The sequence below is a fragment of the Drosophila takahashii genome, chromosome X, assembly GCF_030179915.1.
Source record: "Drosophila takahashii strain IR98-3 E-12201 chromosome X, DtakHiC1v2, whole genome shotgun sequence".
NCBI lineage: Eukaryota > Metazoa > Arthropoda > Insecta > Diptera > Drosophilidae > Drosophila > Drosophila takahashii.
In genome coordinates, this window is record NC_091683.1 from 22065853 (window position 1) to 22091907 (window position 26055).

The 26055-nt window shown below is 38.0% G+C and overlaps 1 protein-coding gene across 6 annotated transcripts in view; it reads left to right on the forward strand.

Annotated features, from left to right (window-relative positions):
* Positions 1-2362: 2362 nt before the first annotated feature.
* Positions 2363-26055, forward strand: part of DIP-beta (Dpr-interacting protein beta) — a 35124-nt gene continuing 11431 nt past the window's right edge. For 2 of the 6 annotated variants that reach the window (XM_017153776.3, XM_017153777.3), the window contains exons 1-3: positions 2363-2649; positions 18779-19099; positions 19938-20107. In XM_017153776.3, the coding sequence (XP_017009265.2) occupies positions 18832-19099; positions 19938-20107 (438 nt within the window). In that variant the 5' untranslated portion in view covers positions 2363-2649; positions 18779-18831. Of the gene's footprint in view, positions 2650-18778; positions 19100-19937; positions 20108-23897; positions 24298-26055 lie in introns of those variants that run through there. The other 4 variants (XM_017153780.3, XM_017153779.3, XM_017153781.3 and 1 more) reach the window with 4 other exon arrangements.

Consider the following 26055-nt stretch of genomic DNA (forward strand, 5'->3'; position numbering starts at 1 on the left):
CCTATCGAAAGGTATTGCGAAAACTAACAGGATTGCATACCAAGACTTTAAGAAAATCAATTGGCTTGGGAGAGAGAGCGGTGAAAGTGAAAAATTGAAAATTTCGAAATTTGGAGCTGTTGGGGCCGGTGGGGATAAATGCCCCCTCGCAATATTTTAGTTGTATTCCTCTTGAAAATACCCGTCGAATGAGGGATCATTTGTCAAAATCCGACTCTCCGTTCAAAAGTTATAGCCAAAATAAGATTTTCTTCTTCTTCCCAAAATGAAAATTAATTTCTGTTTGTCAGTTTGTCCACTTGTCCAAAATATGTTTTTTAAGTTCTGAAAATTTGATATGACGTTCATCACATCGATATAAAAAACTTTTGTTCTACCACTTTTGGAAAAACCCGCTAGTTTAGCGGGAAAACAGCTATAAGTAGCTAAAATTCGGAAAGCCGTAACTTCTATACTACTAAAGCTACAGGCTTGTGCTGCATCTCGTTTGAAAGGTATTTTTAAATGCTATAAACGCCTTCTATATGCAATTTGTGTAAATGTAATACTTAAAAAAATATGAACAAAAGACAATTTTTTAAAACTTTTTTTTTAGCTTTTTTTTATTTTTTTCAAAAACGGCTCTAACGATTTTCTTTAAAACCTTAAACTGTATAGCCCTTGAGATTCCTTAAATTTTGGTATATAACACATTACTGTAAAAAGTCACGTTTAAAAGTTATTTTTATTCGAAAATAGCCACTTTTGCCAGCTCGAACAATTAACGCTCCCTGAGTATTGAATTTTGTGGGAGGGTATCCGAACTGTACTTTAGGGTCATGGAATCAGTAAATTTGCACTTAAGAGTTCCATATAGGAATCTTTTGTTCTACGACTTTTGGAAAAAGCCGCTACTTTAGCGGGAAAAAGCTAAAAATAGCTAAATTTCGTTAGTTTGTAAGTTCTACACTACTAAAGGTACAGACATGTACTATACCTCGTTTAAAAGGTATTTTGAAATACTTCAACGCCTTTTTAACTTAATTTGTTAAAATACAATAGTTTAAAAATTATGATTGACCAATTTAAATTTAAATGTATATATTAGCTCCTATGAGAGCAAATGTAAACAAACAAAAACTTCTGATATCAAATAAAAACACCTCTTAACGAGGTAAAAAACTAGTGACGACCGCACCTTCAACATACAAAAGTTCTGATATCAACATTTGTGACGAAAAATTATTACACTCGTCATTAAATAGACTTTCTAATCTTTTCTCATTCGTCACGCTGCAATAGAAAATGCCTGTAAGGGGAAAAAGGCTGGAATAGTTTGCTAGGGCGGGCCGAATGAGAAAATATTAGAAAGTCTATTTAATGACGAGTGTAATAATTTTTCGTCACAAATGTTGATATCAGAACTTTTGTATGTTGAAGGTGCGGTCGTCACTAGTTTTTTACCTCGTTAAGAGGTGTTTTTATTTGATTGTAAAATAAATAAAAGAAGAAAAACATAATCTTTATTCATATCAAAACGATATGAATAACTTGATTTTTAAAAAATTATTAAATTAACCTGCACATATCAATCTGCACATGTCAATGTACTTATTAGAAGGCTAACATAAATCTCATTCAATTCATCTCATTTAAAATGACAAGTACAAAATGCAGTACAACTTCATCGGCAATTTATTTGGCAGGCCTTCCGGTCTTATATTTAGCTTGCAATAATGACTTCTGAGAAAGTTTCCTCTACTAAACTAAAAGACATATACAATAATATAAATAATATTTTATGAAAAGCTTTTTGTACAACTAAAAAATAAATATGAACAACAGAAAAGAGAGAAGCTTATCAATAAGGCAAGGCCAACAATCACTTAGCCACATCGCTGCACTTCAGTTTGGGGCAATTTATCAGCTGCAACATGTTGCTTTTCAAGCTGGCAACATGTTGCCAGAGGACGCACTGCAGACGCTTTTTCACCAGCCGCACGAGTTGTCCTTCGGCCGGCACTCGGCTGCTGCTTCGTGGCGACGGGACACGGGACTCCGCAGGACATCGGCAAGTTGGTTGGATCGGGAATAGCGGGAAATCGGGAAAATGGGGAAATCGGGACGCCAGTGCTGCCGAAGGACGAGCACGTTGCGCTAGGTCGGCCCAATGCGAAACGCGCTTGGCGCGACAGGTTCAGTGCTCGGGCAACTTCCTAGCGCGTCGGTTCAGTTCAGTCCAGTGGATTCGAGATACGAGATTCGAATTGAACAGGGACTTGGTGCCGAATTCAGAATTCTTGAATTTCGAAAACGCTTTTCAAGCTGCGCGAAGTGACAGCAAGTGATACTAGTTACTCTAGCTAATCTTTTCGGAAAAATTAAAGAAAAAGAAGAAAAGAAGAGTTTTTTTTGCCCAGTGTTGGTTGATTATTTTCCAAGTTTTTTTCGAGTGTTGGCCAGTGCTTTGGACCCGTTTGGTTTCTCCTCAGGTTTTTTCGAAAAAAAAAGGTAATTCTGAAAACTGAAACTTAATCGTTTGCCGCTGGAAATTCAATGTGAGTTGTGGCTGTGTCAATCCCCTTCTCAATCATCCCGTTACCCGTCGATCGCCGCCTTCAATCATTCAATCACACACGCTTGTTCACTCAGTTGTCAATTGCATTATCGGTATGTTAGCAATCTCATTCCATTCACAGTCATTCAACCACTTTTTACACCAATCGAGTTGTTTCTTTGCGAATTCCTTTGGCTGCTCATGAGTGAATGCCCATTCAGTTCATTGCATTTGTGTGTAGTTCCTGCTTTCTTACGTTTGCCTTCTTTGTTGAGATTTGTGCATCTTCAGTCAGTCGTTAGGAACCTTTATCCTTTGATCGGTGCGAATTGCTCATACGTTTATTTCTTGTTTTCAGTGAATTAAGCAGTTTATTTGCCAATTGCATTTTTCTTAAACTAACTAACTTTACATTTGAGTGCCTTTGAGTGGAAATTTGAAAAGAATTGTTAAAAGCTGGTAATCCATGTGATTTCATGACAAATAGCGAAGTTTACCAGGACAACAAGTGTGCACCTTTACAATGTATTGAAAGTTTGGATCCATAAGATTCGCAAAAGATATCAAAATCAGTGTTAGATGGCACTTTGTTTAAGGTGAAGACTCTGTGCAATATATTTATAGTATAGGCTGATCATTCTGAAATGAAGATATCTACTAGTAGCCCAGAACTATAACTATAGATGTTACTTTTCCAACATAATCTCAATTTTAAATGGCAATAAAAAAACGGAGGTAACTTCAGAGGACCACCGTTTATATATCCTTGAAGTTTTTAAATTTGTTAATCAAGATTTTTTAAAATTTGTATTTTATATCGTAAAAAAATCTAAAGTAGTGGTGTTATTTTAAAATTTCAAGATCAGCAGATAATATAATGAAATACAAGGAAGCTATACATCATTTCATTTGGGAGCTACACAAGCAAATATGTACTTTCAAAATAGACGGACGATCATTGCTCGATCGACTCGGGTGTTGATGGGATCAAAAATTTAAGTACTGTATAATGTCGGAAATGTCTTCTTCACTGCATTGCAAACTTCTGACTGAAATTATAGTACCCCTATGGTAGAAAATTAGGTGCAAACCTAAGGAATCTAAGAATTATATCCGGTCTCAATAAAAATAATTGTCAAAAATATTTTTTGAATTACTTAGAATAAATTTAGTTTCGGTCGATATTGTGATAACTTTTTGTTTGGTAATTTTTAACTGGTTTTGTTATCTGTAGAATTAATTTATTTTACTTATGTAAAATTAAAAATTTTAATTTTTAAAATTAAAATTTTTGTATATAAGTTAAAAAGCTATTTTATGTGTTTGTTTTCCATTACTTAATATATTCATAATTTAAAATATTCATCGTCGCTGTTTTTGATTTACTTGAACAAATTCAACCCAGCTGAACTTTAAACTCATCCGATCCCACGTTTATCCTTCCTTATCCTCCACCACCACCTTGGCACATTCTTGGGGAACCTTTTCGGTGGGTGGAGGAGGACCAAGGGGTTGGGAGCTTCTTCAAAACTTTTTGCCATCGAACAAAAGGCGCCAAAATGAGACTGCAGTAGTATCCAGTATCCAGGTAGCAGGCCAAGTTTTTAGTTGGCCGTGATTTATGTTTTATTAATATTAAAAGTGATTTATTAGCCATGAAATTTGTGGGCCCAACTTGGCCGGCGCTCTCCTTATTCGGCCAGCTGAAGTGAAGTGCTGGCTGCATACGCGATTCTTTAATTACAGGTGGATGGTGTGGATGGTGGATGATGGTGTCCTGTTCCGCTGCAGGCTCCATCTCCATTATCCTTAAGCGCGGACCCGGCCGCTCATTATCCCGACGTCCTGAACTTAAGCTAAACTGCTGCACAGCGAGATTAAAATTGTAAATGACAGCCAGACTGACAGGACAAGGGAGGAGCATCTGCTCGTCCTTAAATGTACCGAACTGTAGTGTCCCTGCGACTGCTCCTTCCCCTCCCCTTCCTCCATTTGCCGTCGCATTTTGTCGTGTTTTTAATGAAAATTAATTAATTAAATAACGTTTTTACTCATTCGCCTCGCCTCGCAACGGCAATTGTCTTCCTTTGTGCGCGGGGGTGTGCGTGTGAGGATGCATTTTATATTAAATAATGAAGTGTGTACAATGTATGCAGTGTCACACAAAAAGAGCAAAGAGCCAAATGAAAGGGCTTTCTGTGGCAAACGAAAATCTGGCCATTTTCGGAAAAGAACCACCACTCCTCGCAGTGCACAGAAAGAAACTAAAATGTAGCTTTATAAAAACCTATCTTTATGGTTGCTTTAATATTTTAAAAATATTTATTTAAGTACCTAATCATTATACCCTTGCAGAGGGTATTATGATTTCAGTCAGAAGTTTGCAACGCAGTGAAGGAGACATTTCCGACCCCATAAAGTATATATATTCTTGATCAGCATCACAAGACGAGTCGATCTAGCCTTGTCCGTCTGTCCGTCTGTCCGTCCGTCTGTCCGTCTGTCCGTCCGTTTCTACGCAAACTAGTCTCTCAGTTTTAAAGCTATCGGGATGAAACTTTCGTAAATGTCGTATTTCTATTGCAGGTAGTATATATGTCGGAACCAACCGGATCGGACAACTATATCTTATAGCTCCCATAGGAAGGATCAAAAAAAAAAAAAAGTAAAAAATTCTAGCTCCGGTGTTTTTTGAAATTTTACCTTCTACTCTTGGGAATATTTTTTTTTATATATTTCTGAATTTCGGTTTTTTTGTTTTTTAAATCGCATCACTATATCATATAGCTGCCATAGGAACGGTCGAAAAATTAAATGGAAATTAATGGGAAAAAAATTATATCTTTGTTGGTTTTTATTACATTCCCTTCTACTCTGGGATATGACTATTTTGAAATATTTCCGAATTTCGATTTTAATTTTTAAAAGATCGAACTACTATATCATATAGCTGTGATAGAAACGATCGAAAATTAATGTGAAATAATAATAAATTTAACATTTTTGCGATTTGTACATTAATAGAACGATCTGCAAGGGTATATAAGCTTCGGCTTGCCGAAGCTAGCTTCCTTTCTTGTTTTTGTATTGTATTTAAATATTCATTACATTTTTATTTATTTTTTTTTTTACTATTTATAAATGAAATTGAAAAAGAACAGTTTATATACTCAATACTCATTACATTTAGGCATTTTAAATAATTAAATGTAGTTTTATAAAAACAAATCCTTATAGTTTCTTGAATATTTTATAAATATATATTTAAATACCTGTTAATTTTGGTATTGTATTTAAATACTCAATACATTTAGGCATTTTATTATTTAATTTAATTATTTAATTTTTATTTTTTACTTAAAATGTTTTTTTTTTTAAATGATAATTTCCCAGTTTATTCTGCCTTAAAATTCCTTTAAAATCTCCCACAAACTGTTGACTGTTTTGGCCATTTGGGTCAAAACAAAAGTCATGTCACTTCAATTCGAATTAATTTGGAATTTGACTCCAACTCTGTGCGTTTCGATTTGGTTAACCGGAATCATGGCAAGTAGCTCTTGGCTCCTTGACAACTCCCTTTCTGGCTGCCACTGCAACTGCAACGTCCTTCTTCTGCTGGTTAATTAACTAACGCTCCATAATGCCCGGAAGGCAGGGGCGTCGTTGGCAGGCTGCTTAAAGGGGGCTTAAGGGGGTATGTCTTTGATTTCATCCGGCATCTGAGGAAAATTGAAATATTGCTCGTATTTCGCAATGAGTTTCACATTAAATGCGTCTTCCTTATTTATTGCAACTTGAACTTGTGAATGGCAACATCGAATATGTCTGATGAATGTGCGAATGATTTTTCTCTGGCCTTGTTAACGCAATAACTTGGCTAATTTATACTCTCCGATAACTGCTGCAGAGTAAATTGAAGCCTGGCAAATACAAAGTTAAATATTTAATATATATATTAATATGTTAAATATAATTTTTAAGACAGCTATTTGTTAGGTAATTAAAGATTTTATAATTTAAAAAGGTCGGTATCAGTTATTGAGTGGCCGCTGCTGTCGAAGGTGAATAAACTGCTGATTTTGGCAGGAATTGTTAAGCTCCAATTTTCCTGTCCGATTCGAAGGACCCCGAGGAAATATTGGGAATTTCCAAAAGCATCGACGCCCCTTCTGCAGCGGAACAAATTGACGGGCTACCTGGGGCATTCAATCGGCGCTAATTATTTGGAAATAGGATATGACCGGGCGATCCCGGTGATGACTGATGACCGATGACGTGGGCATCGCAATTGCATTTCGTTTCGGGGAAAAGTGGCGGTTCGTGTTGCCTGCAATTAGACAGCTTCATCATAATAGGCGAAATACGTTAAAATGCATCTCTCGCAGGCATTCAAAAAACAAATCAGCATTAAAGTGGGCAATCGGATTTTCAAAGATTTTTACTTTCCGAAGGCCCGGCTTTTTAGATTTTCCCCGAACCGAAAACAAAGGGAAAATTTCGGACAGTAATTATGAGGAAACAACAAAAGACATTGGCAAACAAAGGACCGACACAGCGAAAATTAAACGAAATTTTCGCGAGCAGTATTTTCCGGTTCCGCTGTTGTAAATAAACCCATTTGCTTGTCTTATTTTTTTATTTTTGGTTCGGAAAAATCAGCAAAAAGCAGGGGGAATGGCTCTTGTAATGCAAAATGTCAGCGAATAAATCAGGCTGCAATATTTAACCCTAAGATTGATCGAGACCCCAGTTAAGATTTATAGTTATGCCGAAGGAAAAAGTTCTTAAAGCAGCTGGCTTTTTGTGGGCTAATAAATGACGTGTCACAGCGAAGCGGAAATAAACACAATTAAAAACGCATCAGTGGCGAAATTGGTACACATGTGTGGGTTTGTGGGTTTGGGGGCAGCAAAGGGTTAAGGACGGGGGCTGGCAGCTCGAAGCTCGGATGGCCAACAAAGCAAACCACAAACAACCAGCACTTGCACATTAACAAAAGGCAAACAACAGCGGTAGCAGCGGCAACACAATAAAAGAAATATTTTCCATACATAAAAAGAAAATTGCACAAACAATTGAGAGGAAATGCCAGAGCGCAATGGTTGCAGTTCCTTTAAGTGAAAAAAATAATGCCACTGCAACAAAACCGGCAAAATGGCGAAATGGCGAAAGCTTTTCCCCCAGCGGACCACGCTGCGTATGCGTAATGTTGTTGAGGGTATGGTGAGGGGGTGTCAAGGGGAATGGGAATGCATAGAAAAGCGGGGGCAATTTGACAACAGAAATTAGCCAGCAAGACAACAACAGGTAATTGGCAAAGGGAGTCAGGAGGGAGGAAGACCAAGAAGCAGAGGGCAAAAACTTCCAGGCAAATGAAAGACAATTTTATCTGCAGCAGAATAATTGGAGGGATCAAGTGCACACGTACAATGGAAAAGGAAAGAAAGTAATACAAAAAACAGCGGAAAACGCAAATATTATTCAAAATAATAATAATTGCCCATTAGAGAAATTAAAAGGAAAATACTTGGTAAACAAGCTGGAAGTCTGTTGTAAATATCAGATTTCTTACCCCTTAAACTATAAGCAATTAAAATAAATAAATATATTTTAAATACCATAATTGAGGCAACAATCCAATATTTATTATAGGAAATATCAGTTTTATTTTCCCATTAATTATAAAAAATTAAATAAAAAATTAATTTCAAATATTTTTAAATACCATTTTTACAATGGAAATTGAGCCCTTAAATTATATGCAAATAAGATAAATTTTAAATATTTTAAAATACCATTTTTATTCGGTTATAATTCGGAAATTGAGCCAAAATCTCAGTATAAATTGTAGTAAAAAAGTATACCTAAAAGTATATACAAACCCTTTTACAAAGAACCGAAACAAAACCCTAAAGACAACAGCGAATCGAAGTTTTGCCTGCGTTCCACCATTTTCCCACCCACTCTCAGCTATTTTCCGACTATTTTCCCCCCTTTTCGCATGTGTAGCTGCAATAAGCGAGTTGAGCTATGATCATTTACACAACATTTGCATCGGGCCAAGAGGCAAATAAAGCATGAAGTACCTACGGTCGGGGCCTTTGGGAGGTAGGCCACTTGAATTTTGATTAGACTCTCGCTGGCAGACAAAAATGTCGACGCAAATATTCATTTAAATATCAACAATAAAAGCCGAAACAAGACGGCGAACAACTTAATGTGTGTGGCAGCAGTCAGCAGTCGCATATTAAGTGTGTTAAGTATGTACAAATATATAGGTATTTATTTGCCAAGAATTTTCGGCCTTGATTGAAGTACCTACTCCTTTAAGTGTGGGGCTTTAAGCTGAATTTAGACTGTGGCCTCTCAGTTAATGGTATAAGCCCTTCGGCTGTTATGGCTTCCCAAGATATTTCACACTCTCTGCCTCGTTTTCCAAATATTTGCACACACATCATGGCTCTGAGCTTATGGCCTAGGCCATAATTAAAGCCGATTAAAAGGAAATTAATATGGGGGGCTCTTTAAAAACGACAAAGGAAAATTATAATGTTGATTAACTGAGCGGCGGCCATGAAAGGAATTTTGCTTTGATTGATTCGGCAGTCGGTAGTCGATGGTCGGTGGGTATTTATTGCGAAATAAGGTCTCAAATCAATTGGCCATTTTCATTTGCCTTTGGCCTTTGGCAAACAACAAAAGGGGGTCCAACAATTCCGCAGCGGTGTTTATAAATAATATGGAGTAAATTCTACTGGCAATTGCAAGTTCATTGCTTTTGTTGCTATTATTCTGTTGTTGTTCTCGTTGTTGCTGTTGTTGTTCGCTGGCATTGCCAACTGGCCACGAAATTTAATTAAAACGATTTTCCATCGGCAAACAAACTGCGGTGCGGTGCAAAAGCGAAATTCTTCCCCATATCCCCATACACATCCCCATCCCCGAACCACTTTTGTCTCGCGGTGCTCGTTTTGTCATTAATTTAAAAATTTGTCTGAACCCTTTTCAACTGACAAAATCGGGACATGCAGGGACACGCCCCCCACCACGCCCCACCTCTCAAGGCGAACACACTGAAAAATAAATTGGAGGTAAAATTAAATTGCTAGAAAAAAAAATCAATTTTAATATTTACTCAAAAATCTAAATTTTTTTATATTTCTGTATAACTTAAAAATAATGTTTAAAATTATATAAAGCTATTCCTGCATTTTTTCTCTGCGCAAATTTCTATAAAATATGCAATTTCAACATTTACTAAATACAACAAAATCGAAAATATCCTATGTTTTATTTTTTAATAATTTTTCGTATAACCTAAGAATAATCTTTAAATTTTTATAAAACGAATGCTGGCAATTTCTGTTTTTTTTTTCTCTGTGCAAATTTTTAGAAAAAATGCACTTTCAATATTTACTAAATACCAAAAAACTCTTTATGGCTTTAGGATGATATCTACATTTTTATAGAACCTAGGAGTCATTCGTGCATTTTTTTTTCTCAGTGCAAACGCTCACATATGCATATAACCAACTTTGGTTTCCACCCAGCTTTCCTCTGCCTTTCAGGTATCCCTTGCCAATAGTCGTTCTCTTTCTCCGACATGAAAAAGGATGTGTCTTTGCGACGTTGACTCATTGCATTGCAAACACACACACACAGAGACACCCAGCTCATATACAGACACCCAGCACACAAACACAGGCATGGGTTACACCCACACAGCAACAAGTCAGCGAGTCGTGTTTTGCTTGCCATTTGTAGAGTTGACCTCAGCCTTTTCCTCTCCATCGAATGGGATTCAGCTATTTGTAGCATTTAATACACATCCGCATGCCCCAAGTGGTTACCCCAGTTGACCCCTCGCCTGACCCCTTTTGTGACCCCCCTTTTGGTCCTGGCACTTGTCACTTGGTCGCACCATTGCTCATACGTACTACGTATAGTGCTGCTGCTGGCATCTCCTGGTTGATGGACTTGAAGTCGACACACAAAAGGGTTGCAAATTGTTGGCATTCACAGCCTGTCACCACGAAAATACATTCCCACTTCGGTAAATGTCATTTTCCACTACAGACCACTACAGGACTACAGAACTGCGGACTGCGCCGCTCTAAATCCTCTAAACACTCGGCAAACTAAAAGTGGATCCATCTAATGTTGTAAATCCCCTAGCTTTTGGTTTTAAAAACAGATAGATGGTTATGATAATAATATTGCAAATCATGCAACATTTTTTAACATTATAGAAACTATATTTAAAAATCTATATAATATTAAACCATATCATATATATATGATAGTAAATAAATATTAAATATAATTTATTTATTCAAGTTACAAACAAAATTGCCTGGTTAAAAATACATTTTCCTAATACATTTTCTCTGTTAATAAAAATGTACATTAGGGCGGTCCAAAAAATGAAATTCTTTTCTCACCCCTTAACATGGTATATTAAAGTATGCAAAAAATGTATGTGAAAACAAAAAATTTTTTTTCGAGATTTAGGCTTTGCGAAACGTCTTCAAAGTTGGCTTTAAAATTACTCATACGACATGTATAACAGTTCGAATTTGGTCGAAAAAAATCGCTCTCCCATGTCTTGTCTTGTCAAATTATGAATTTCTTTGGAATAATTGTTAAAAAAAAGGAGAGCAAAACATCAACTGAATTGTTGATATCTATGCCACCTTGATCAGAAAAACTTTTTGATCGAAGGCAACACTGCGTATGGGTGATAAACTTTGAAACCAATTCGCAGACCTTAAAACACGATTTTTTTTTAAATTGTCTTTTGGTATACCTTGAATACCACAATGCGCACCGTATAAGCGGGTGAGAGTAGGACCTTAAAAATTTCCATACAAATGTGGACCGCCCTAATGTACATATACGAAAAACTTTTAAAAACTACAAACTTTTTATTTAATTTTTTAAAATTATAACTATAGATCTTAGGTACTCAAACAGTGCAAATTGCATTAACATATTTGATGAGTTTATGGCAGTGCATATAGAATTTATTATCTAAATTGATTCATATATATGAAGATTTAGTCCTTAAAACCACAATTAATCGCAGATGTCATTGTTTTGCCACTAAATTAAACCCCAAGAAATATGCGTCCTCAGAAGTAGGCAACACTTTTCCCGCTCGCCAATAGTACGCAATATTTTGGTGACCATAACAGGCGAAAGTAAACAAAGTGCAGAAATAACGAAATTCATTCGACGACCCACAAAACAGAAAGGATTTCTGCATGTCAACGGTGGAAAAGGAGAAAAACACGGACAGACAAACATCAACCGCAGAGTGACAGGCGTTTGAGTGTGTGCGAGACAGGTGGATAACCAACCAGTCGATGACCCACACCATTACAATCACCATCCCCATCCCCAATCACACCCCATTTGGTGTCCAGACGACAGTTAATTTCCTATTTGATATTTGCTGTTAATCTAATAAATTTGCACGTTGACTAAATCGACAGGCGAGCGAGCGAGCGAATGAATTGAAGGGCGGCAGACAGGATAAATGCGAATGGTGTACACAGTATACAGTATACAGTGTGTCCTGCGAAAGGACATCCACCTACCGGCGGCAGCCATTGTTGTGGTCCAGCTTAATCTCGGAATTAATCTCATTTAGCCTATAAACTGCACTGGCCAGAGCCACGAAAGTAGCTCAGCCAGCAGTCCCCAGTAACCAGTAAGCAGTCCCCAGTCGCAATCTCCCTTGTAATCCTTTTGTCACAGTTCATGACTTGGCAGCTTTCCGATGGCCCGGCTCCACTTTCAACTCGGACTTGGCTTGCTCCATCTGCTCCTCCCGAAAATGGCCAAAAAGCTAAGCGAAGTGTGCTGCTCATAAATTCCCTTTCCAGCGGACAACTATTAGACCCTCTGATTACCACTTCTCTTACGGATGGGATAAATATTTACCCAATTTTCAGACAGTATTTATTAAATATTTAGATGTCAAAAAGCACATATACAAGAACTTGCATATAAATGTTGTTTTTTTTTTAGAAATCCAAATAACTATTTACCCAAAATATAGACACTATTTTTTAATTATTTAAATGTTAAAATTATAAATGCAAGTATTTCTAGTTATTATTTATTATTATTTAAACTTTGTCGAATTCGATTTGACTTTATATACTTTTTATTTAATATAAAAATAAGTTAATTTAATTTAAACAATTTTTTACAACAAACATAATTTTAGCTCAACTATATATTTTATCATTTATGCAAATTGAATGATTGATTTGTCTACATTCCATTTATATTAATTTGTATTTAACCAAACATTAACCAATCTTAAAGCAAACAATTACCTTTTTTTTCTAATTGAGTTTTACTTTAAGGCGGACCTTTTCATTATTTATTTTACACCTTTTCGAAGAACAGAAATCAAAACAAAGCTACCTTGGGCTACCCCTTTTCGCAACTCTCATTTTCGCAGCTCTAATAACATTTTACATTTTCCATAGTTTTTTTTGTGTGTTATTTTTCTTTTCCACTTTTTGGGCTTTTTTTGTTGGCTGGGCTTGGGAAAAGATTAAAACTGAAGCTGTGGCTCTCCGGCCAGACAGACAGAGTACCCCTAATTCCGCAGCCCCCATCCAAAGTCGCACTTCCTGGCCGTCTGATGATGGTCTGTCCGGAGTTCGGGGTCTCTGGGTCTCGGTTTTGCCATCTCTGTTACACGGCAATTACATGACAGAGAGCGTGGAAAGCTGGGAAAAGCAGCTTCTCCGCTTTTTCTCTGCTTTTTTTCTGCCTTTTTCGGGGGGCAAAAGTCGTTTGTTTGCATACCTGGCTAGCTGGTGATAACAATAATCCTTGACAAGCCATAAACATCTTAACGTCCTTGTGCCCGTCGCCGCTTTTCCGCTTTCCATTTACCATTCACCGTTCACCATTCACCGTTCACCGTTCACCGCTCACCATTTTCCATCCAGCAGCAGCAGACAAATAGACTAGAGTTACAAATGTCGCAGGAGTCGCAGGAGTTGGGGTTGCTCTTTGAAATTGTAAACCCAACAAGCGCTCTCGGAGTCGCAAAGTCAATTTGAATGTTTGTCCGGGGGATTTGCCTTTTCAGTGCCTTCTTAGCCTCCCCGCTTTTCCTGCTTCTCCCGCTTTTCCAGCTAGAACCCTCGGGGGTCATGGCCCTTGAATAAGCAGCTAATTCGTTTATTATTTTTATTGTTGCGTTGACATTATTTACGTAAGCTGCTTGTCAGCTTTTCACTTAGGCAAAGAAAAGCGGAAGGCTCCGCGTCGGAGACTTTATTATATTCATTTCCATTTTATTTGCCCATTTACAAGTTCTTCCTTCGTCCAACTTCTGTTTCGGCCTGTCCTAGCCTCTCATCTTCGTGGCCATATCCTTTTTGGGCAGGTCGAGTGCGGATGTCGTGTCCTGACTGCCGAGTTATGCCTTTATTTGGCACTTGACGGCAATTGCCTTCACTCAACTCAACCGAACTGAACCGAAATCCTGGGCTGAGCTGAGGAGCCGTTGCTCCTCGGTCGCTTATTGACTTGGCCGGCTATTGATAGAGCTTATTACGGATTACGGATTGTGGATTGCGGATTGGAGACCAAAGTCCGGGGGGGCTAACGGGGCGGATGGGTGATGGGATGGGTCACCCGAGTGACTCCTGATTTTCGACTTATTGCCGTTGTCTAACGAGACGTTCCGGCTGTAGGTTTTCAATCTAAATCTCATAAATATACCAAGCTTCCCAGTCCAGAAAAACATTTAAAAATGCTTTTAGGTCTCCAAGTGTGAATATATATTTATTTACTATATATTTAATATATTTATTCCTTATCAGCATCATTAGACGCGATGCTATAGCCATGTACTTTTATTTTATTATAAATAAATTAAATTGATTTTTTATTATTTTTTAAAACCAAAAAATATGATCCTTAAAGTGACGAATAAGCCAATTACCATTAATCTTACGAGCTTAAAACAACTTCTATCCAACTTCTACCTTAAAAAAAAGACATCAAATCATAATAAACTCGTCTCCTGACTTTCAAATAAATTTCTAAAAATCTCTGCCCGTTGGAGATTAAGAAATCAGACCTGGAAAATAGAACCTATAATCCTAGCGACTCAATTAAAGCGATTTGAGGCTGCAAACATGAGAACCAATTCTCCAGATCTGGATTTTCGATTTTGATTTCCTTTTGCCATTCGCTGCTCAGAGCGAGGCACTTTTCCACTCGAGTGCCGGCACACACAGCATAACTAAGGATAACTAAGGATCAGGCCAATACGGCAATTGTCCTGCCATGGTCCTTTCCCCTCCTTTTGGCCTTTTGGCTCAATGACCGCCAGGTCAGGTTGGTGGAGCTGAAACTAAAGCCAAAGCCAAAGCGCTCAATTAGAGGCTGTGGGTGGCGATCACTTCGAATCGCTTGGCCCAAGTAACAAAGCCGGGAACTGAAGAGGTGGAAAAGTTGGTGGAAAAGTGGATGGAAAACCGGAGAGGGGACGAGCCAGCAAATAAAAATATGACACGAGCTGGCATTTTTCTCGTGCATGTGGACCAGTTGACACTCACGCATATTCAGGCATTTTCTAGCTAGAAAGGAGGTGTGGCCGGGGGGCGTTGCTGGATTGTGACAGGGGGTTAGAGAACCCCAACCCCAACCCCTCCCCTTTTTCCTCTGCTGGTGCGACAATTGCGCCGCTGGCCACACGAGGCGAGAAGCTCTGGCCTGGACTGCTCATTTACACTTTGCCACATGTCCCAGTGTCTCGGAAATCTGTCGCATCAGCACTAAAGTCCCAGACTAACACGAGGTGTATGTGGACCAGTCCATTCCATTCTAGGATTCCAGGGGCGGGGTGCAAAAGGGGTGGGGTGTGTGTGGGCCAAAACAATGGGTGTTTGGGCAAGTCAAACGGTTTGCTGCATTATTGTGCGAGGTATTCGGCTAGCTGAAGCTTGAATCACAGCTAATAAGGAGTTACAACTCGATTTCTAGCTTGGCATTTAGTAAAATATTTATTAATGTATTTATTTTATTTTATAATAAAAAATTCCTAACTAGATGCCTTTGTATTTCATTTAATAATATTAATTTATAATATTTCAATGGAATCAGTGTTAAGAGATTTTATACCACATCTAGTATATTTTTATTTTTATTTATTTATTTTATACAATACTAAAATTAATTTTATTTATTTATTTATTTTAAACACAGGAAGTTAATAAAAAACTAAACCATTTTATTTATTTAAAAATTTTACTCTTTTAATATTAAATAAATAAAAAAAAATTTTCATTAAGGGGTAGCAACTAGTCGAGCCATTAGCTGCATATTTGTATTTCATATATGTGGCCTGTGGGTTTCTCAGCGTGTGTGTGAGATGTTAAGCAAATACAGTTATACTAGTTGTACAGTGGTGTCCAAACCCATTTTAGCCCCCAGAAATCTCCTGCTCCATTTTCACAAGCGCCGCGAGAAGTAAGTTTTGCTGACCATGACAACGACCGCATTTCCCTTTCCTCGCCGCCCCGGAAAGTGGGTGGGAAAATGAGCACGTTCCATGGCCAGTCGATGGCTAGTTGTCATTTGCCTCCTATCCACACCCACTATTCCCCCCGAAACTGTGTGCTTAATTCTGTTTACTTTGAAGCAAAACTTGGCATTCCCAAGTGTGTAATTTTAAATGTCAGCAACAAAAGCACAGAGGCATTTTCGGCCAAAACACATACTGATTTACTTAAAGTTTACTTGCAGAAGAAAAGGGGAGAAATTCAAAGCCGAGAGAAAAACATTTTGCTGCTGCCGGGGAAAAAGCTCGAGAGGAGAATGCCACTTAGGCAGCAAGCGAAACAATTAATAGCCCAGCAATTTCCGTTCGCCTTCTGCACAATCAGAAATTATATTAAGCCACCTGAGCCAGAGATCCGGGATCCAGAATCCGGGGATCCCTCGGTACCACCGAAAATTATTTCAAGGCACCAACCATATTTACTCTAATATTGAGTTTCAGCCATGGCACTTTGTTTCAATTAAAAGCCTGGCAAAGGGGCTGGAAAATTCAGATTGGCCCAATGGAGGAGGCACCTCGCCCCATTCCCCCAGCCACCTGACCCTTATAAAATTGCAACTGCCCGAACCGAACTGAGCTGAACCGTCAATTTGCTCAGTTACAAAGTAATTTTTAACCATATTGTTTACCCTCTCTCTGTGTGTGTGGCCCAAAATCAATTTAATATTATCATCGGTAATTCAATTTGTACTGTCAAGAGTGCAACGAAGAGTAAATGCACTCCCCACAATATGCATTTACTTTTTAAAATTTCATTTACCTTTTTTTCACTTAGCCTTTTCTGCTTCATGGATTTTGGCCTTTCAGAAACTACAGCTTAAAATCTGTTTGCACATCTAAATATGGCTGTAAATTTTGTGCATATTTAGGACAGTTTTACTGAATTTCTTAGCTAAGAAATTACCAGCATATTAGGAAATAAATATTGTGTGAACTTAATAATAACAATTTCATCTTCATTTATTTCTTCACAAAGCTAACTGATTTTCGACTTAAAAATAAATTGCAATAATTTGATATGACTTTAAAGATGCTTCGGCCGCTCAAATTTGCATGTGTTATTTGCTGACAATAAATTAATTCATAAATTTCCAGCCAGGCACAATATTGATTAATTGGTAAATACTCGACAGTTCAGGTGCGTAAAACTGTGTCATTTATGGTAAAGTCAAACAATTATTTATTTGTGGAGCCGGGGTGTTAAGGGTATATGCCAATCTATCTGGAGATCTCACTAAACCATATCTAAGCCACGAAACTAGAACAGCAAGTGTGTGGGAAGAGTGTGAAAAGTGTTTGAGTGCCAAGTGCACAAAAGACGCCCGCATCGGCGACATCGGATGATTATTAAAGGGGGTGTGGGACTAAGGACTAAGGACTAGGTACTGAGGACCTAGGATTTGGACATGGGCGACAGATAGGACACGTATCTAATAAAACGACTCGCACACGTACCCATACTAATGTGCTGGCTTCGATCCAGCCATCGCAGCTCAAATATTTGGGCCCGGCTTTTGTGAGCTCATTAAATTTCGTCAATGTAAATATGCCGCTGCAAAGGCAGAGTGCTGCCGAATGCAACACGTTGGTCCCTGTCCTGTCCGTATGCCTGTCCGTATCCCTGTCCGTATGCCTGTCCGTATCCCTGTCCGTGTCCGCGCCTTTTTCGGGGGACGAAGCAGGCGGCCGAGGGCAAACGACAGCCGGCATATGCACTTCCGGCACATTTCCTGTTGCGACTCCCAGTCCCTAGTCCTTCGTCCTTCGTTCTCTAAATTTATTACGTGCAAATGTAAATAGCGGCACGTGCGGGCCTCGTATCCTGCGCTCCACTGTCCCTTGCCTTTTGGAAAAGGTTCTAGTCTTGTGCCAGGAAAATCCCAATATGTGTCCTGATAATAATGAAAAGCTCCTAGTCGAGCTACCTGGATGTTATTTTCCACTGCTTGTTACTGAAATTAGAATATACTAACAGCTCAAAGAAAACTATAAAGAATATGCAAAGGAATAAAACAAAATTTACTATAACAAGATTCTAAATAATAATTTATTTCAATAAATAGGTAGTACACATTTCACTTTTATGGCTTAATGTAATTATCTTAATATTTATTTTAATATTTTTTAAACCCTATTTTTTATGGATTCCTGCAACGTAGTTTGACTGTTAAACAGGCTTACCATTTTGCAATCCAAAAAAATACCCGCTCTTTGTTCCCTTTTGTCGATAAAACTGCAACTGCCGATCCTCCTTTGGCTGCTCCTTCGTGGCAATAAAAATGTTCCCATCGCCAAACAAAGGCGAGGCAGCTTGCCGTCTGGAGTCCTTGGAGCTTCGAGTCCCGAGTTTTCTGTTTCCCGACTTGCAACGTTCTGTCAATAGATAATGCAGTCACCAGATACAAGCCACCAGATACGAGGGCAAACACTGCAATATGTACGTGCGCTTATTTGGAATATTTATTTTGACAAATTGACAGCGCAGACAGACAGACAGAGAAAAATAAGTAGGAGTGCTCAAAGTGCTAGACTTTTGTTCAGCTAATTGGAGCTAATCGGTGGAATTTTTGAGGAGGGGCAAAAAGAAAAAGGAAAAGCTAATCTAATCGATAATATGATTTTCTATTGTATTTCATTTCCAGCATCTCAAAGTAAACACCGCTAAAGGCATACCAATGGAAGCTAGGACAGTCTTATGATGAACTTGCTGGTGGTCAAGGAAAGCGGCGAGCGGATCGCCGACATCAGCTGTAGCCAAGAGCATAATAGAACCGAAACTCAGCCAAATCCCAGACGAATAGCCAATCATCGCAGTCGCAAGCTGGCGCAACTTGAGATTTCATCGGGATCGGGAGGATCTGGAACCGGAAATGGAAGTGGAAGTGGAAGTGGAAGCGGGAGCGGATGTGGACCTGCCTTTCGGTGGCAATTGCTTCTACTCCTACTGCTCTGCAATTGCATTGGTAAGTGGATGAATGGGAGGCCTCCAATTAACGAGCTCTTCTCTGGCGTTTGGCAAATGCCTATAAATGTTTTCGCTTTGCTTTCATATTCATATTACGATAATCCCGCACTATCGAAAGGCTAGAATGTCGGTAATTGACCACCACTTTGTTGCAATCGATATACCCATATTCCAGCTTTAACCACGTTTTGCCTGCCTGATTTTACCGGTTAAATCGATGTGTCACATCGATCTAACTGGCTAACCGTTCAGCTTAACCTTATTGATTTGCCTTTCGTTGACAGGCCGCTCGGTATGCACACTTAACCACTAATACACAAGCACCTACACAGAGAGCAATACATAACAAAATATGAATATTATTTTTGGCATGGTTTTGATAATAAATGTAATAATATCCTTACATATTAAAAAAAAATTTAAGCTCAATAATTAAAGTACCAACACCCAAAATAAACGAGTATTAAAACATTTTTTCACTAAACATTTTTTTATTGGTTTGACACAAAATTCCTTTCAAATAATAAGCATTTTTAAAATTTGCATAGGTTTTTTATTAAAATATCATGTACACCCTGGGGCGCCAAAGAAATCGTTTGGTGCCAAGTACCTTATTTTATTGAACGTTTCCTTAATGGTGGTTTTAAAAGCTTAACTATTTAGTTGCTGATTATTGCTCATTTGATAATACATTTTTTTCTCTGTGCAAACACACACACACACAGGGCCATCCACCCACACGGCCACTTAGCACATAGCATATGTAAATTTGTTCGAAATTGTGTTAATTGTTCAATCAATGTCTTCTCTTCATGGAAATGTCAATTGAAATGAAGATCTTACCGTTTCGAACAAAATCTCCTCAGTGGGCGCCTTCGAGCCGGACTTTGTGATTCCGCTGGAGAACGTGACCATCGCCCAAGGTCGGGACGCGACCTTTACGTGCGTTGTGAACAACCTTGGGGGTCATCGGGTGAGTGGTGACGGTTCGTCAGCCCCAGTCAAGGTATGTATCGGTTTCAAGCGCAGCGTTGAATTTTCCACTTCCGTTTTGTTTTGATTTTGATTTTTATTTCATTTTAGATTCCTTGATTTTCTTGATTTTTCAGTGACTTTTCCGTTCCGTTTCATTTGCCATTTCAAGTGCACAATATTCAAATAACTTAATACAGTTTTAACGATTTTCCAATCTAAAAGGCACCAATAACAATAACGAGTTCCCAACTGCACCACAATTATCGCAATTATGTAACCGTTAAGCGCACCTATTCACTATATACGCATATCTATAGTTAACTACCAGTATAACAGCCATAGCACCATTCAATATTTACGATTTATATATAGTACAACAAACCTACAAAAAATAAGTATGTATGTATATAGAGCACTCTGAATATTAAACGCCCCGATGCACAGCAACAACAAAAGCAACTACAAAGGCAGCAGCACCAGCGAATGCAACAACTGAGACAAAAGGACCTAACAATAACAGTAGCGAAAATAACAACAATCGCATTGAATCGATTCAATCGAATCGAATCGCAACGCAACGCATCGCATCGGCGAATCGAGCGGCGGCATCAAAATAAATTTAAATAAACATGGCACAATTTGTGCGATGCGAAACCGAGACCGAAAAATGCATAGCTTATTGTTTTTATCATCGTATTATATTATTATTAGCACTCACATTTAATTTATAACACTCACAAAGGGGGAAATGCGGGGAGTGCGGGGATCGGGGGTCCCGACCACGGCATTGTGCCAAAGAGTTTAAGCGATAAAAGAGCAGCGCACAATAAACCACCAACTGTAAGCGATTGTTGTTAACAACAATAAACAATCGTGAATCGTTAAAAAACGAAAGGAGAAAAAATACAATAATAAATGTAAAATAGCTATTATACAGCACCTCCCATGGGAAGTCTGTATGTGTGGGGTCGCATCGAATCGCGTAAACAATGAAAACAAATTAAGTCATTGTATCGGCAAGGATTTAATCTCTTTAAAGCCCGGTTATCCCTTCATCGCGAAAGTCATTCGTTCTAAGCGATCAACATGGGATTTTATAGGATTATTAAAAATCCATAACCGGTTTGCAAAGCGATGGATGGAGTTTATGGATTCGTTAATCGAAAACTTTTACTTTTAAATGCATGCATAAATAGGTATTTTTTAAAAATGACATTTATCTTTTTGAAAGTCTTAAAAATAAATGCTTTGAAAAAAAATAGCATTATGATATTTATTTGATGTGCACTATCCGTTAAAGCTCCTTTTTATCGGGCAAAATATCAGTCATTTGTTCGATAGTTTTCAGTATCCACACAAAAACACCTGCTATCAAAGCGTTTTTTATTTAATTGCCGACATTGAAGTGAAATTGGAGGACACCTTTAAAAGTGACCGGCAACAGTCCGGTTGAACTCATTTTGTTTCAGTTTTTCGAAGCTTTTATTGAATGTGTTTTTGTGTGTGCAATGTCCACAGTGTCAGGGCATAACCATCCATCGAAAATTGCACAAAAGTCGAGAAAATTCAAGGGCTTAGTTTAAGTTAACTTGAGTTTAATCCAAGTCCCAAAAAATGCATGCATTAAATATTTATTTTAGCTACATTTTTGATCCCATTTGAATACGTTTAAATAAAGGGTATTTGGCAGTCCTCACTACTTCTCTCCGAGTCTCCTTATCTCCCCTCCGTCTATGTCTCTGTCATTCTGCTTGTTTGCGTCGCGCATCAAAGAGTGTTAATCAACGAAATGGCATCATAAATAAAAATGCCATTTCATATAAATCCTTCGATGTTTCAATCAAACAAAAACAACCAAGCAAAACGGCAGAGAATATGGCTGTTGTGGACCGACAGAAAGAGAGAAGTAGTGCCCCTTGTCACAATATTTAAACAATAGCTGTATGCCAACATATAATTTATTCTGAACCTAATAAAATAAATTGCGAGGCGATGGATAACTGCTAGCATTAAAGAATATCGTATGCCCTGAAATTAAAGTACTAACATTTAATTGGTACCTTTCTGCGTTAAAATTAAAATCCATTTGTATTTGCTAAAATGTTTCTCTTAAAAGTAATTAATTGAGTAGTAATACTTAATCTATTGGTCAAGTTCAAGAGAAGTAACTTTAGCTAGTGCTCAATTCAGTGGGATGGGTTGGTGTTTTGTTTTGTTTTATGTTTTAAACAGCGAAACATTTAATGATGATACGTACCTGAAGCTCAGCAACTTTAATATTTCCCTTAAAAAACAACAATTAAAAACAAAGTGTGACCATGGTCGCATTTAATGCAGTTGAATGCAATCCACTCTTCGCCAACTATGCATAATTAAAGATCCCTTTTACAGGGAACTTTGGATGAATTGGCGAAACGCGACTTCTGCTGCTCATCCATTTGTTTAACAAGGATGCCAACAAAAATGCGAACAATGCGAAATTCATGGCATTGTTTCCATTTGCGTGCTGCTCTCTCCGTCGCACTCATTCTCTGCCGCTATCTCTATCTCTGTCCCTCTGTTTGTACTTTCTTTCTCGCTTTTCGGTTCGTTTTTTAGCCCACTTTTCTGGGCATCTTTTACCGTTTTTATTTTTGGTTAGTAAAATACAGTAAAATAAAATAAAATAAATTCAAGCGCACCGAGTTCAAACCGAAACAAACTTTGCACCATTTATGTATACATATATATATACAAATATATATATCCAATATGCGTGTTTGTGTGCGATTGCGATTGTAAGAGTGTGAGTGTGTGTGCGAATGTGTGCGTGGAGTTGTGCTTTATGTAGTCGTGTTGTCCATGTAGTAACTGTAGACTTACTTTATGACATTTGCTCGCTTTATTTGCATTTACATTTGAAAATTTTTTACAATCCGTTTTACATTTCCACTTCTCCACTCAGATTTTCCCTTCTTTTTTTTGGCCCCTCCTCTTTGTTTTCCTGATTTTTGTCACAATCCGTTTGAGCCTTTGTTTGAAATCCCCGACCGTCCAAAAAATCCCCCGATTTTCTCCATCCCATAGTATCCCCTTCCATACCATCCATGCATTACTCAATAAATTTGCTTTATTGAGTAAATAAATAAAGCGCCAGTGCCGCCGTCGCGCTGCAACATCAAACGTTCGTCCTGGCTGCTGTCCATGGGTATTTATTTTCCAAGAGGGCTCATAACCCATCACCCCGCTCCACATTTTTGAACTCCCACCTTTTGCCCCCTCCCGCTATTGACACACTCCAATGAAAAAAAGAAAGAAAAATGAAAAAAAAAACATGGAAACGGAAAAAAATAAATGCGGAGTCTGGGTCTCAGCTGTATTGGCATTCCTGCTTATTGGATTGCCGGACCCGCTACAATATAAACCTGCAAAACGGCTGCCGCGTTGGCAGATCACAAAGGACTAATGGAAAATATTTTATCACTTTTTAGTCAAAAGTTATATCAATCAGCGGCGATGAAAAAGAGCCAAAGCCATGGGGATTTTAGTTTCTAGCCCTACAAATTTAGCTCAAAAAGTTAAAAGGATTTTTCATATGCACTTCGTGCTCTCTTGTACGCAGAAAAAATGTGTCTACCTAAGAGGGGCTTAAGGCACTAACTAAGTACACTCAAAGCAAAAGTATAAATTCATTCATCAGAAACTTAAACAGTTTTTTGGCTTTCTTTGTAATTTTTTAAAAACTATTTTCTGCAGCTAATTTATTCTTTTAACATTTTTCAAAATTAAAACCTTCTTTTGTATATTTTTTTTTTTTTTGCTCAAATCTGTTAAAAGTTACAAAGAAGCCGAATGCTTATTGATATACTTTTAAAAACTGACAAAATATTTCCATTACAAGGACGAGTGTTTGAAGAATTTAATGTACGCTTTTGAGTCAAAACGAAATCATTTAAAATTACTTACCATCTGAAAATAATATATGTGAGAACATCAACAGAATAAATGATATATGCAAAGAGCCCTAATTATTTGGTAACCTAATTTTCCAAATTAATCAAATTACAAAACAATTCATTGTCAAAAATACAATCAGTTACCAAATGAAGGGGCTTGAGTAATGAAACTGTTAATTAAAAACTTTCTTCTTAAAGCAATATATATACGCTACTTCCTCAGAATAATGACCTGGGAATTCATAACCGCGAAGACACCATTCGGAAATGGGAATCATTCGAACAGGTTTGATTATGATTCATAAACTCGTAATACTCGTACTCGTACAAATCAGCCATCTATCTGTCAAGTTTTCTCCTGAGTGTACCGATCCGACTTTATCGTTAGTTCCTTTTCCACCGTTCCACCGTCCGCCGTTCCACCCGTTCCCCGTTTCACTTTCCGGATTTGCGACTTTGCGAATTTGCGAAACCCGTTCTCGTTTCGTCCGCACAAAGCCGCTTAAGCCTATTAGCTAAAACCCGTAGACTGCGCTCAGTCGGCACATCATAATGTTAATTAAAACTAGGCGGAGCGGAGGAGCAGGGAGGTGGCGCAGGGGCTAGGATTAGTGGGATGGGAGGATTGTGAGTGTTGCAACATTTGCCTGCCTGCACCATACATTTACGTTTACATTTTACATTCTACATTTGCGTACATATATATCCTTTTAGTCGTTATCCCCCCATCTCTCCTCTCTCTCTCTCTCTCTCTCTCTCTCCATTTAACATTAATCCACTCTTTTTTCTAATTGTGCATGCGATGTTAATGCCAACTGATTAGCCGCTTCACAACGCACCGCCAACTGCACCCATAATTCATGACTCTTGTGTTTCCTTTCCCTTCGTTTCTGTCTGTCTCCCTCTGTCCCTACCCCCCTCTCTCCATCTCTCTCTGTCCCCCTGTCTCTGTATGTGTGCCTTGCACATGTGAGCGTTACTTCCTGTTGTATGTATGTTTGTTTTATCTTTGCTCTTTGGTTACTCAAAAAACAAAAAAAAAAAAGGAAAAGAAACTATATATAGAACTGAATAAGAAATACGAGGCGATTGCATAAGCGCAAAATGTTAACTAATTGTTGAATGTTTCTTCTCTCCACACACAAAAACACAAACTAAAACCCATATCCACCGAAAAACGAAACAAAAAAAAAAAAACACTGAAATCCATTCGCCAAATGGCCAACGATGGACGCTGAAACCCGAAAACCGCAAACCCAATTCCACTAATTGCACTTGAAATATCCCCTTTCATATCTACCGGCCATAACAACACCACCAACAATGACTCTAACAATCTGCACTCGATGGCAAAAACCACCGGCAAAAAAAAATCCAAACCCAACCAACCCACCCAACAACCGAAAACTTGCAAAAACTTTGCCACTGCTCCTGTGCAAAATGGAAATGGCGTCAAATTGCGCGGACATCTGACGATGCCAACAACAACAACAAAAATACCAATAACAATGCTACACCAACGCAATACAACAACGAACGGAAAATGCACAACCCAAACCCAAATGCCCAACGTTGTAAATAAAAATTGTAAATAAACAACAACTTAATATTCCAATACACCAACACTTGAAATTCTAACAAAACTTAAAACTGATTACATGGGTTTTATCTTTTTTTCGGACTTCAACGAACAATTGTGGAAATCGCAAAAAATTTTCAACTAAATCAACAACACAAATATTCAACAATTTTTCAACAACCACAACAACGAAACAAATTTGGAAATACTTAAACAAACAACACGAATATGGAACAACCACAACTTTTTGGGTTCAATTTAACAACAACAACAAAACAACAACAAACAACAACAAACAACAACACTGACTGAATGGTGACAATGCGCGAATGTTGCCCAAAATGGCATTAACTAAATATAATGACCCCGAAACTTTTCCTGTGGGTGGATATCAAACTGCAATTTCCGAACATCTGGCGCTCACTCACACACACGTACACATATATCCTGGAACACAAACACAAA